Genomic DNA, 14,829 nt, shown 5'->3' with positions numbered 1-14,829 from the left:
CCTGACTGGCTTCTGACTGGCGTAACGGTGTGCCAGCCTGATTGGCTTCTGACTGGCGTAACGGTGTGCCAGCCTGATTGGCTTCTGACTGGCGTAACGGTGTGCCAGCCTGACTGGCTTCTGACTGGCGTAATGGTGTGCCAGCCTGACTGGCTTCTGACTGGTGTAACGGTGTGCCAGCCCTGACTGGCTTCTGACTGGCGTAACGGTGTGCCAGCCCTGACTGGCTTCTGACTGGCGTAACGGTGTGCCAGCCTGACTGGCTTCTGACTGGTGTAACGGTGTGCCAGCCCTGACTGGCTTCTGACTGGCGTAACGGTGTAACAGCCCTGACTGGCTTCTGACTGGCGTAACGGTGTAACAGCCCTGACTGGCTTCTGACTGGCGTAACGGTGTAACAACCCTGAATGGCGTAACGGTGTGCCAGCCTGACTGGCTTCTGACTGGCGTAACGGTGTGCCAGCCTGACTGGCTTCTGACTGGCGCAACGGTGTACCAGCCCTGACTGGCTTCTGACTTGCATAATGGTGTACCAGCCCTGACTGGCTTCTGACTGGCGTAACGGTGTGCCAGCCTGACTGGCTTCTGACTGGCGCAACGGTGTGCCAGCCTGACTGGCTTCTGACTGGCGTAATGGTGTGCCAGCCTGACTGGCTTCTGACTGGTGTAACGGTGTGCCAGCCCTGACTGGCTTCTGACTGGCGTAACGGTGTAACAGCCCTGACTGGCTTCTGACTGGCGTAACGGTGTAACAGCCCTGACTGGCTTCTGACTGGCGTAACGGTGTAACAACCCTGAATGGCGTAACGGTGTGCCAGCCTGACTGGCTTCTGACTGGCGTAACGGTGTGCCAGCCTGACTGGCTTCTGACTGGCGCAACGGTGTACCAGCCCTGACTGGCTTCTGACTTGCGTAATGGTGTACCAGCCCTGACTGGCTTCTGACTGGCGTAACGGTGTGCCAGCCTGACTGGCTTCTGACTGGCGCAACGGTGTGCCAGCCTGACTGGCTTCTGACTGGCGCAACGGTGTACCAGCCCTGACTGGCTTCTGACTGGCGTAATGGTGTACCAGCCTGACTGGCGTAATGGTGTGCCAGCCTGACTGGCTTCTGACTGGCGCAACGGTGTACCAGCCCTGACTGGCTTCTGACTGGCGTAATGGTGTACCAGCCCTGACTGGCGTAATGGTGTACCAGCCTGACTGGCTTCTGACTGGCATAACGATGTGCAAGCTTGACTGGCGTAATGGTGTACCAGCCTGACTGGCTTCTGACTGGAGTAATGGTGTACCAGCCCTGACTGGTGTAACGGTGTACCAGCCCTAACTGGCGTAACGGTGTACCAGCTCTGACTGGCTTCTGACTCGCGTAACGGTGTACCAGCCCTAACTGGCGTAACGGTGTACCAGCCTGACTGGCTTCTGACTGGCGTAACGGTGTACCAGCCCTAACTGGCGTAACGGTGTAACAGCCCTGACTGGCTTCTGACTGGCGTAACGGTGTACCAGTCCTGACTGGCGTAACGGTGTACCAGCCTGACTGGCTTCTGACTGGCTTAACGGTGTACCAGCCCTAACTGGCGTAACGGTGTACCAGTCTGACTGGCTTCAGACTGGCGTAACGGTGTACCAGCCCTAACTGGCGTAACAGTGTACCAGCCCTGACTGGCTTCTGACTGGCGTAACGGTGTACCAGCCCTGACTGGTGTAACGGTGTACCAGCCTGACTGGCTTCTGACTGGCGTAACGGTGTAACAGCCCTGACTGGCGTAACGGTGTACCAGCCCTGACTGGCTTCTGACTGGCGTAACGGTGTCCCACCCCTGACTGGTGTAACGGTGTACCAGCCCTGACTGGCTTCTGACTGGCGTAACGGTGTACCAGCCCTGACTGGCTTCTGACTGGCCTAACGGTGTACCAGCCCTAACTGGCGTAACGGTGTACCAGCCTGACTGGCTTCAGACTGGCGTAACGGTGTACCAGCCCTAACTGGCGTAACAGTGTACCAGCCCTGACTGGCTTCTGACTGGCGTAACGGTGTACCAGCCCTGACTGGTGTAACGGTGTACCAGCCTGACTGGCTTCTGACTGGCGTAACGGTGTACTAGCCCTGACTGGCGTAACGGTGTACCAGCCCTGACTGGCTTCTGACTGGCGTAACGGTGTCCCACCCCTGACTGGTGTAACGGTGTACCAGCCCTGACTGGCTTCTGACTGGCGTAACGGTGTACCAGCCCTGACTGGTGTAACGGTGTACCAGCCCTGACTGGCTTCTGACTGGCCTAACGGTGTACCAGCCCTGACTGGTGTAACGGTGTACCAGCCCTGACTGGCTTCTGACTGGCGTAACGGTGTAACAGCCCTGACTGGCTTTTGAGACTACGCCAGGGGGCGTATCCCATACTCAGACACCTCACTACTGGTGCTCAGAGAACCAGGTTCACAGAAGTAACCTGGCAGTCTGTAGCCCTCCCCAGACCAGCAGAGGGGGTGGAGCAATGACCAGAACACCTCAGAAAAGGGAGGTAACTGGCCGGAAAAGGTTAGAAGAGTGGGGTAACTGGCCGGAACAGGTTAGAAGAGTGTGGTAACTGGCCGGAACAGGTTAGAAGAGTGTGGTAACTGGCCGGAACAGGTTAGAAGAGTGGGGTAACTGGCTGGTACAGCTCAGAAGAGTGGGGTAACTGGCCGGGACGATTGGGGAGAAAAGGGAGAAAGAAAAAAAGAAGAAGAGATTTTCCTGTGCCTTCGTCTTGACTTGTGCAACGCAACCGTGTAAAGCAGCTCCGTGTGTGTGTGTGTGTGTGTGTGTGTGTGTGTGTGTGTGTGTACAGCCAGAGTAGATGACAGGTTATTATGGGAGGTCGTGTTCGTGACTCAAAACTCTACGCACCTCTCTTCTATTTTTCTACCTCTTAAATATACACCTATTAGCAGTCCCACCTTCACTCCACCCACTGCACATCCATCCCATCATTAGCAGAGGGAAACGGCTCATGTACACACACACACACACACACACACACACACACACACACACACACAAGCCCACGCTGACTGCTCACAAACATCCCTGTAGCCCTGGTCTGAAGCCAAAAACACGCCACAAAACGTAAATGACTACACAACCCTCATTATACCAATCTTTAATACACAACCTTCATTAGACCCATCTTTACTACACAACCCTCATTATACCATCTTTACTACACAACCCTCATTAGACCCATCTTTACTACACAACCCTCATTATACCATCTTTACTACACAACCCTCATTAGACCCATCTTTACTACACAACCCTCATCATACCATCTTTACTACACAACCCTCATTATACCCATCTTTAACACACAACACTCATTACACCATCTTTACTACACAAGACTCATTACACCATCTTTACTACACAACCCTCATTATACCATCTTTACTACACAACCCTCATTATACCATCTTTACTACACAACACTCATTACACCATCTTTACTACACAACCCTTTTTATACCATCTTTACTACACAACCCTCATTACACCATCTTTACTACACAACCCTCATTATACCATCTTTACTACACAACCCTCATTATACCATCTTTACTACACAACCCTCATTATACCATCTTTACTACACAACACTCATTACACCATCTTTACTACACAACCCTTTTTATACCATCTTTACTACACAACACTCATTACACCATCTTTACTACACAAACCTCATTATACCATATTTACTACACAACACTCATTACACCATCTTAACTACACAACCCTCATTATACCCATCTTTACTACACAACCCTCATTAGAACCATCTTTACTACAAAACTATTTTTATACCATCTTTACTACACAACCCTCATTAGACCCATCTTTACTACACAACCCTCATTATACCATCTTTACTACAAAACTATTTTTATACCATCTTTACTACACAACCCTCATTAGACCCATCTTTACTACACAACCCTCATTATACCATCTTTACTACACAACACTCATTACACCATCTTTACTACACAACCCTCATTATTAGGGCCCTACCAAATTCACGGTACATTTCGCTCAATTTCACGGACCTAGTTTCTCGAAAATCACAGATTTCACGGATTCTACAAGAAAAATGCGACATTTCACGGCAATGATTAAATTACACTTTTTCTTCACACAGGGCCTTAATAGCCCAGCCTACTAGTGTTTGAATGTAAGCATTGAGCATCCTGCGACGGTGCTTGGCCTCATGCTCTTGTCTCTGCGATGAAAATACTTGTCCATGTTTTGACACGGCCCTCTCCGCGTCCACAGAGTTCGTCGGGATTGACAGACAGCGCCACGCTACTTTAGCAAGAGGTGGTAGCCTAGATTCGGAGGATTTCCAAAAAGCTAGCGCTGGTAAAGTTGTGTCCACCTCTTGTGCGATGTGTTTGTAGTTCGGCAATTCCAGCCTACAGTTTTTGTCAAATCCAGGAATGTCCGTGCTGAGTGAATTTAAATCCACCGTCAAAATAAGTATTTGTGCAGGGTCAAAAATGCGCACTGCTTTCAGGAATTCGGCCGCTGGTTGTTTAAATCTACTTTGCGTAATGTTCTCGTTTGACTCGTCTCCGTAGCAGTAATACCGCCTGATCTTTTGTATCATGCCAGAAAACAAGTGATGAGCACTGGCATTTAAATCTGCACGCTCGGAGTGAATTTCATTCGCCTGTGCTTCTGCCCAAAAGAGCAAATCCATGACCCTGTTGTATGCCTTGTGAATTAATACATGTCGAGATTCAAACCAAGTGATCAAGTCCATTAGCTTAGTGGCATCTTTGGAAATGAATTTGACCTCCTCATTCAGGTGAGGATCGTGTAAAAGATTTAACAGTTCGGTCAATGCCTGTGTTCGGGGTGTCAGTGCGAGCTCCTGTTCCACAAAATCTGCGTAAAAGTCCAGTTGAGCTGCGTGATAGTGTACAGCCCGAAACCACGAGTTCCATCTCGTAATCACTGGTTCAGGTGGAAGGGCAATTTTCCCCACCGTTTCCCCTGTCTTCTCTGCAATGCTTTCCCGATAGTGTAGTTTGTGACTGGGACAATGCTTAAACACTTTTTTGACGTAGCTCACTAACTTATGTACTCTAGGAAAGTCAGCTCTCCACAACTCACTCACCAGAGAAATAATGTGGGCATTGCAAGTGATATGCACCGAATTTGGCACGAGACCCTGGAGTGCAGATTTGTATGACTTCGTCATGTAGGTTGCATTGTCACTAATGAAAGCAGATACTTTGTTAAAGTCTGCACCATATTTTGTGAGGGTTTTAATTACGGCTTGTGAAACAGTGGTATAGTTTACAGCATCCAAGTAAGCACAGTCGGCCAGCACTGCTGTTAGAGTTCCAGTCTCAACATCTAAGCCTTGTCTGACATGAAATCGAAAATAACATGCAAAACATAATTGTCCTGCTCGTCGGTGCTCATCCAAAATAATTGAAAACGATTCACATGAATTTATGATAGATTTTACCTCTTCAAATTGTGCGTCAAACAGCTTAGGAAGGTAGTCTTGTCGGAGCTTATTTGCACTGGGTAAACCGCCCGCATGTCTCCCATTACGTTGAAGGTAGTCCCTCAGTTTCGGGTGATCAAGCTTCTCCAGCGGTATGTTAGCACTAGCAAATGCCTCAACAAGCTCCATGGTCGCCAAATGTCGAGACTCAGTGCTCTCGGTTGTTTTCTTAAACATCGACGAAATTGTTTTTGCTTCTTGTTGGTTCCACCTTGTGGTTCTTTTTCGGCAGCCCTCTTTTTGTTGAGATGAGTTTCACTTTCCAAGTGACGCTGAATCGTTGCTCGTCGACTGTGATCTAAGGAGATATTACAACTCGTACAAAATAATTTCCCGCCATCAGCGTGTAAAATATGTTTTCCAAACTCAATTACTCTGTCGTCTGCAGTCGTGTTTTTTGAGGCTTTAGATTTCAACATCTTCAGCACGTTAGGGCCTAAGCTAACATGCTGACGACAGCTAACTCAAACTATGCTAGTAACAAAAATGATCATTGCGACCACCCCGGATGCTCATTTAACCAATCAAAGTCTTAGACACGTCAATGCTTTTATTCGCGCATCCAAAATGTCAATCTTGTCAGCACAGTATTTTCTCAAACTAGTTGCGCACTTAAATTCTGCATTTCACTGCATTTCACGGCAAATGGTCAATTACACGGGAAGAGGCTGATTTCACGGTCCGTGACGCGATTTTCACGGCCGTGAATTTGGTAGGGCCCTACTCATTATACCCATCTTTACTACACAACCCTCATTACACCATCTTTACTACACAACACTCATTACACCATCTTTACTACACAACCCTCATTATACCATCTTTACTACACAACCCTCATTATACCATCTTTACTACACAACACTCATTACACCATCTTTACTACACAACCCTTTTTATACCATCTTTACTACACAACCCTCATTAGACCCATCTTTACTACACAACACTCATTACACCATCTTTACTACACAACCCTCATTATACCATCTTTACTACACAACACTCATTACACCATCTTTACTACACAATTATACCCATCTTTACTACACAACCCTCATTAGACCCATCTTTACTACACAAAACCCATTACACCATCTTTACTACACAACACTCATTACACCATCTTTACTACACAACCCTCATTATACCATCTTTACTACACAACCCTCATTAGACCCATCTTTACTACACAACACTCATTACACCATCTTTACTACTCAACACTCATTACACCATCTTTACTACACAACCCTCATTAGACCAATCTTTACTACACAACCCTCATTATACCATCTTTACTACACAACCCTCATTAGACCCATCTTTACTACACAACTATTTTCATACCATATTTACTACACAACCCTCATTAGACCCATCTTTACTACACAACCCTCATTAAACCATCTTTACTACACAACACTCATTACACCATCTTTACTACACAACCCTCATTATACTATCTTTACTACACAACCCTCATTATACCATCTTTACTACACAGCCCTCATTAGACCCATCTTTACTACACAACACTCATTACACCATCTTTACTACACAACACTCATTACACCATCTTTACTACACAACCCTCATTAGACCCATCTTTACTACACAACTATTTTCATACCATATTTACTACACAACCCTCATTGGACCCATCTTTACTACACAACCCTCATTAAACCATCTTTACTACACAACACTCATTACACCATCTTTACTACACAACCCTCATTATACTATCTTTACTACACAACCCTCATTACACCATCTTTACTACACAACCCTCATTACACCATCTTTACTACACAACACTCCTTACACCATCTTTACTACACAACCCTCATTAGACCCATCTTTACTACACAACCCTCATTATACCATCTTTACTACACAACACTCCTTACACCATCTTTACTACACAACACTCCTTACACTATCTTTACTACACAACCCTCATTATACCCATCTTTACTACACAACCCTCGTTAGACCCATCTTTACTACACAACCCTCATTATACCATCTTTACTACACAACCCTCATTAGACCCATCTTTACTACACAACCCTCATTAGACCCATCTTTGCTACACAACCCTCATTATACCATCTTTACTACACAACCCTCATTAGACCCATCTTTACTACACAACCCTCATTATACCATCTTTACTACACAACACTCATTACACCATCTTTACTACACAACCCTCATTATACCATCTTTACTACACAACCCTCATTACACCATCTTTACTACACAACCCTCATTATACCATCTTTACTACACAACCCTCATTATACCATCTTTACTACAAAACCCTCATTATACCATCTTTACTACACAACCCTCATTATACCATCTTTACTACACAACCCTCACTATACCATCTTTACTACACAACCCTCATTACACCATCTTTACCACACAACCCTAAGTAGACCCATCTTTAATACTATACTAGCACTGTAGTATAGCACCACACTGTAGTGTAGCAGCACACTGTAGTGTAGTGTCACACTGCACCACACCGTAGCGTATTAGTAATAATACTAATAATATCAATAATAATAATGAATGTAACGTATACAACGCTTTTCTAACACTCAAAGTGTCTTGACAATAGATGGGGTGAAACAAGACAACACATAACCACAACACACACATAGAGGGGTGGATGGGAAGGAGGGCTATGAGAGGGAGGAGCGGCAGCCACAAACCATGCCAGCAGTCCTCTCCCACTGAAACACACACAAAAGGGGAGACAAACAAACATCATAAATCACAGATGAAGTCTGAAGAGGTGAGTCCCCATTAATGACTTGAATGTGGGCTGACCGCAGCAGCGGCGTCTGATGTGCTTAGGGAGGGAGTTCCAACAGGAGGGGGCAGCACACTGTAGTGTAGCAGCACCACCCCGTAGTGTAGCACCACCCCGTAGTGTAGCACCGTAGTATAGCACCACCCCATAGTGTAGCACCACTCTGTAGTGTAGCACCGTAGTATAGCACCACCCCATAGTGTAGCACCACTCTGTAGTGTAGCACCGTAGTATAGCACCACCCCATAGTGTAGCACCACTCTGTAGTGTAGCACCGTAGTATAGTACCACCCCATAGTGTAGCACCACTCTGTAGTGTAGCACCGTAGTATAGTACCACAACATAGCGTATCATCACTCTGTAGTGTAGCAGCACACTGTAGTATAGCAACACACTGTAATATAGCAGCACACTGTAGTGTAGCAACACACCGTAGTATAGCAGCACACTGTTGTGCAGCACTACACTGTAGTGTAGCAGCACACTGTAGTATAGCGCCACACTGTAGTGCAGCACCACACTGTAGTGTAGCGCCACACTGTAGTGTAGCAGCACACTGTAGAATAGCAACACACTGTAGTATAGCAGCACACTGTAGTGCAGCACCACACTGTAGTGCAGCAGCACACTGTAGTATAGCAGCACACTGTAGTATAGCACCACACTGTAGTATAGCAACACACTGTAGTGTAGCAGCACAGTGTAGTGTAGCAGCACACTGTAGTATAGCAGCACAGTGTAGTATAGCAGCACACTGTAGTGTAGCAGCACAGTGTAGTGTAGCAGCACACTGTAGTATAGCAGCACAGTGTAGTATAGCAGCACACTGTAGTGCAGCACCACACTGTAGTTAGCGCCACACTGTAGTGTAGCAGCACAGTGTAGTGTAGCGCCACACTGTAGTGTAGCAGCACAGTGTAGTGTAGCAGCACACTGTAGTGCAGCACCACACTGTAGTGTAGCACCACACTGTAGTGTAGCAGCACACTGTAGTATAGCGCCTCACTGTAGTGCAGCACCACACTGTAGTGTAGCGCCACACTGTAGTGCAGCACCACACTGTAGTGTAGCGCCACACTGTAGTGTAGCAGCACGGTGTAGTGTAGCGCCACACTGTAGTGTAGCAGCACAGTGTAGTGTAGCAGCACACTGTAGTATAGCACCACACATGCACACATATACTCTGAGGATTGGTGATCCTGTGGGGTAAACCTTCCCAACTATGGCAGCGTTGGTTTCGAGACCAACACCACTGAAAACCCAAACAATAAGCTGGAAGTTGACCACAGCATGTGCTGCAGGTCCCACAGCTCTGGACCCACCCAGGGCCAACACAGATGCTACTAGGAAAACTTAGCGCTTAGTCTTCTTGCCAGACCTTACAAAGGCAGCCCTTATATACATTTCAGCTGAAAGCTGATTTGAACAGAGCTGGCAATCCCGTTAGACGCATGTCAGAACCTTAAAGCCTGACAAACACAAAGCTCAACGAAGAGGAAAGTGTTGTGCTGCGCTACAGGCACATATCTAGTGTGCCCTGTGTCTCAGAATCCGGAACGAAAATCATGTTTATTTTTAAATTCCTATACTGGCAGACGTTCAAGTTTCATGTGAGAGATGTAAATTTGGTTTAAAAACTTCCCTTTAATTAAAAATCTTAATGTTTTACTTTAACATGCAGCGGCGGGTGATGAAGGACTCACACGCCACACAAGCAGAGAAGCGGTGACCATTCCCACTGGTTCTTACCTTCGCAGCCACAATGCTGAGGCCCATGCCATTGTGCTTCTTCAGGGTTACCGTGACAACTTCTGGCTCTTTCCTCATTGGCTAAAATGAGAGACAGAAAGGAAGGACAGAAGGTATGTGAGGACCAGACCAGGTTGTACAGATGTGTGTGTGTGTGTGTGTGTGTGTGCGTGTGTGTGTTGTCAGCAGTAAGTTCCAATAGCTCCAAGAACCTCAGAGAAACAGGACTCTCAGTAATGGGAGTGCAACTGAACTGAAGTGTAGGGCTGGTCTTCAAGTTTCTCAGGAGGTCTGTATATCCCCAGATGGTGAGCGAGACTGCCTGCCTCTCCAGCGCTGCTCCAGCCGCCTGCAGCCGTGCAGACGGGGAGGAGGAGGAGGGATGTATGCAAGGAGGGAGGGACGACGGGGCAGGAAAGGCGTGGAACATTTCGGGGAGACCACAGCAAGGAACACAGAGGAACCTGCGGTCGCTGGAGAGGACTCAAGAATGAAAGCCACATGGTCTTCTAGCTCTACACACACGGCCCCCCCCCCCTGCACGCACAAACACACACACACACACACACACACACACACACACACACACACACACACACACACACACACACACACACACAGAGGCTCTTTCAGGAAAGGCTGGGTGAACGGCTGAAGAGATGGGGGCATTAGAGAAAAGGGGGGAGAGGTTCTAGGCAAGAGCGATCAAGGCTCGACGATGCACACTGAACAGCCATGACGCCGAGCGGCCCCTCCCACACACGCCAAACAGCCACGACGCCGAGCGGCCCCTCCCACACACGCCGAACAGCCATGACGCCGAGCGGCCCCTCCCACACACGCCGAACAGCCATGACGCCGAGCGGCCCCTCCCACACACGCCCGAACAGCCACGACGCCGAGCGGCCCCTCCCACACACGCCGAACAGCCATGACGCCGAGCGGCCCCTCCCACACACGCCGAACAGCCACGACGCCGAGCGGCCCCTCCCACACACGCCGAACAGCCACGACGCCGAGCGGCCCCTCCCACACACGCCGAACAGCCATGACGCCGAGCGGCCCCTCCCACACACGCCGAACAGCCATGACGCCGAGCGGCCCCTCCCAGACACGCCGAACAGCCATGACGCCGAGCGGCCCCTCCCACACACGCCGAACAGCCATGACGCCGAGCGGCCCCTCCCACACACGCCGAACAGCCATGACGCCGAGCGGCCCCTCCCACACACGCCGAACAGCCATGACGCCGAGCGGCCCCTCCCACACACGCCGAACAGCCATGACGCCGAGCGGCCCCTCCCAGACACGCCGAACAGCCATGACGCCGAGCGGCCCCTCCCACACACGCCGAACAGCCATGACGCCGAGCGGCCCCTCCCACACACGCCGAACAGCCACGACGCCGAGCGGCCCCTCCCACACACGCCGAACAGCCATGACGCCGAGCGGCCCCTCCCACACACGCCGAACAGCCACGACGCCGAGCGGCCCCTCCCACACACGCCGAACAGCCATGACGCCGAGCAGCCCCTCCCAGACACGCCGAACAGCCATGACGCCGAGCGGCCCCTCCCACACACGCCGAACAGCCATGACGCCGAGCGACCCCTCCCACACACGCCGAACAGCCATGACGCCGAGCGGCCCCTCCCACACACGCCGAACAGCCATGACGCCGAGCGGCCCCTCCCACACACGCCGAACAGCCATGACGCCGAGCAGCCCCTCCCAGACACGCCGAACAGCCATGACGCCGAGCGGCCCCTCCCACACACGCCGAACAGCCATGACGCCGAGCGGCCCCTCCCACACACGCCGAACAGCCATGACGCCGAGCGACCCCTCCCACACACGCCGAACAGCCATGACGCCGAGCGGCCCCTCCCACACACGCCAAACAGCCACGACGCCGAGCGGCCCCTCCCACACACGCCGAACAGCCATGACGCCGAGCGGCCCCTCCCACACACGCCGAACAGCCACGACGCCGAGCGGCCCCTCCCACACACGCCGAACAGCCATGACGCCGAGCGGCCCCTCCCACACACGCCGAACAGCCATGACGCCGAGCGGCCCCTCCCAGACACGCCGAACAGCCATGACGCCGAGCGGCCCCTCCCACACACGCCGAACAGCCATGACGCCGAGCGGCCCCTCCCACACACGCCGAACAGCCATGACGCTGAGCGGCCCCTCCCACACACGCCGAACAGCCATGACGCCGAGCGGCCCCTCCCACACACGCCGAACAGCCATGACGCCGAGCGGCCCCTCCCACACACGCCGAACAGCCACGACGCCGAGCGGCCCCTCCCACACACGCCGAACAGCCATGACGCCGAGCGGCCCCTCCCACACACGCCGAACAGCCACGACGCCGAGCGGCCCCTCCCACACACGCCGAACAGCCATGACGCCGAGCAGCCCCTCCCAGACACGCCGAACAGCCATGACGCCGAGCGGCCCCTCCCACACACGCCGAACAGCCATGACGCCGAGCGGCCCCTCCCACACACGCCGAACAGCCATGACGCCGAGCGGCCCCTCCCACACACGCCGAACAGCCACGACGCCGAGCGGCCCCTCCCACACACGCCGAACAGCCACGACGCCGAGCGGCCCCTCCCACACACGCCGAACAGCCACGACGCCGAGCGGCCCCTCCCAGACACGTCGAACAGCCACGACGCCGAGCGAACCCTCCCAGACACGTCGAACAGCCACGACGACCGAGCGGCCCCCTCCCACACACGCCGAACAGCCACGACGCCGAGCGGCCCCCTCCCACACACGCCGAACAGCCACGACGCCGAGCGGCCCCTCCCACACACACGCCGAACAGCCACGACGCCGAGCGACCCCTCCCCAGACACGACGCCGAACAGCCACGACGCCGAGCGGCCCCCTCCAGACACGCCGAACAGCCATGACGCCGAGCGGCCCCTCCCACACACGCCCGAACAGCCATGACGCCGAGCGGCCCCCTCCCACACACGCCGAACAGCCATGACGCCGAGCGGCCCCTCCCACACACGCCGAACAGCCATGACGCCGAGCGGCCCCTCCCACACACGCCGAACAGCCATGACGCCGAGCGGCCCCTCCCACACACGCCGAACAGCCATGACGTGGAGCGGCCCCTCCCACACACAACGAACAGCCATGACGCCGAGCGGCCCCTCCCAGACACGCCGAACAGCCATGACGCCGAGCGGCCCCCTCCCACACACGCCGAACAGCCATGACGCCGAGCGGCCCCTCCCAGACACGCCGAACAGCCATGACGCCGAGCGACCCCTCCCACACACGCCGAACAGCCAAGGACGCCGAGCGGCCCCTCCCACACACACCGAACAGCCACGACGCCGAGCGGCCCCTCCCACACACGCCGAACAGCCACGACGCCGAGCGACCCCTCCCAGACACGTCGAACAGCCACGACGCCGAGCGGCCCCTCCCACACACGCCGAACAGCCACGACGCCGAGCGGCCCCCTCCCAGACACGCCGAACAGCCACGGCCGCCGACGCGGCCCCTCCCACACACGCCGAACAGCCACCACGACGCCGAGCGGCCCCTCCCAGACACGCCGAACAGCCACGACGCCGAGCGGCCCCTTCCCACACACGCCGAACAGCCATGACGCCGAGCGGCCCCTCCCAGACACGCCGAACAGCCACGACGCCGAGGCGGCCCCCTCCCAGACACGCCAACAGCCACGACGCCGAGCGGCCCCTCCCAGACACGCCGAACAGCCACGACGCCGAGCGGCCCCTCCCACACACGCCGAACAGCCACGACGCCGAGCGGCCCCTCCCAGACACGCCGAACAGCCAGGACGCCGAGCGGCCCCCTCCCAGACACGCCGAACAGCCACGATGCCGAGCGGCCCCTCCCACACACGCCGAACAGCCACGACGCCGAGCCGGCCCCCTCCCAGACACGCCGAACAGCCACGACGCCGAGCGGCCCCTCCCACACACGCCGAACAGCCACGACGCCGAGCGGCCCCCTCCCACACACGCCGAACAGCCATGATGCCGAGCAGCCCCTCCAGACACGGCCGAACAGCCATGACGCCGAGCGGCCCCTCCCACACACACCGAACAGCCATGACGCCGAGCGGCCCCTCCCAGACACGCCGAACAGCCATGACGCCGAGCGGCCCCTCCCATACTAGTGTGCATGTGCCATACTGTGCTGCTGTTGTATTGTGTGAACTGGGACAGAACTGGCTGGTCTAAGTGCCAAAGCAATGAGATCACAGTAGCGCACAGCAACACCCCGACAACACACAACTGTAGCACAGATCAGCAACACCCGACAACAACACAACTAGATCACTGCAGTGCAGAGCAACAACACCCAACAACACAACTCAACTAATCACTGTAGTGCGAAGCAACAACACCCGACAACAACATAAGTCAACTAGATCATTTAGCGTAGAGCAACAACACCAACAACACAACTCAACTAGATCACTGTAGCGTAGAGCAACAACACCCACAACAACACAACTCAACTAGATCACTGTAGTCGTAGAGCAACAACACCCCACCAACAACACAACTCAAACTAGATCACTGTAGTGTAAGAGCAACAACACCCCAACAACAACACAACTCAACTAGATCACTGTAGCACAGAGCAACACCCAACAACACAACTAAACGCGATCACTGT

At 53.0% G+C, this 14,829-nt stretch overlaps 1 protein-coding gene across 13 annotated transcripts in view; it reads right to left on the bottom strand.

The window, feature by feature from the left end:
- The window catches only part of afdna (afadin, adherens junction formation factor a), a 251,241-nt gene that overhangs the window by 70,685 nt on the left and 165,727 nt on the right, over positions 1 to 14,829 (bottom strand). For all 13 annotated transcript variants that reach the window (XM_056295142.1, XM_056295145.1, XM_056295149.1 and 10 more), the window contains exon 22: positions 10,141 to 10,221. In XM_056295142.1, coding sequence (XP_056151117.1) covers positions 10,141 to 10,221 — 81 coding nt within the window. The remainder of the gene's footprint in view (positions 1 to 10,140; positions 10,222 to 14,829) is intronic.

Source organism: Lampris incognitus, chromosome 15 (assembly GCF_029633865.1).
Source record: "Lampris incognitus isolate fLamInc1 chromosome 15, fLamInc1.hap2, whole genome shotgun sequence".
Lineage (NCBI taxonomy): Eukaryota > Metazoa > Chordata > Actinopteri > Lampriformes > Lampridae > Lampris > Lampris incognitus.
The sequence above is the reverse complement of the archived record's forward strand: the minus strand, read 5'-3'. Positions and strand labels throughout refer to the sequence as shown.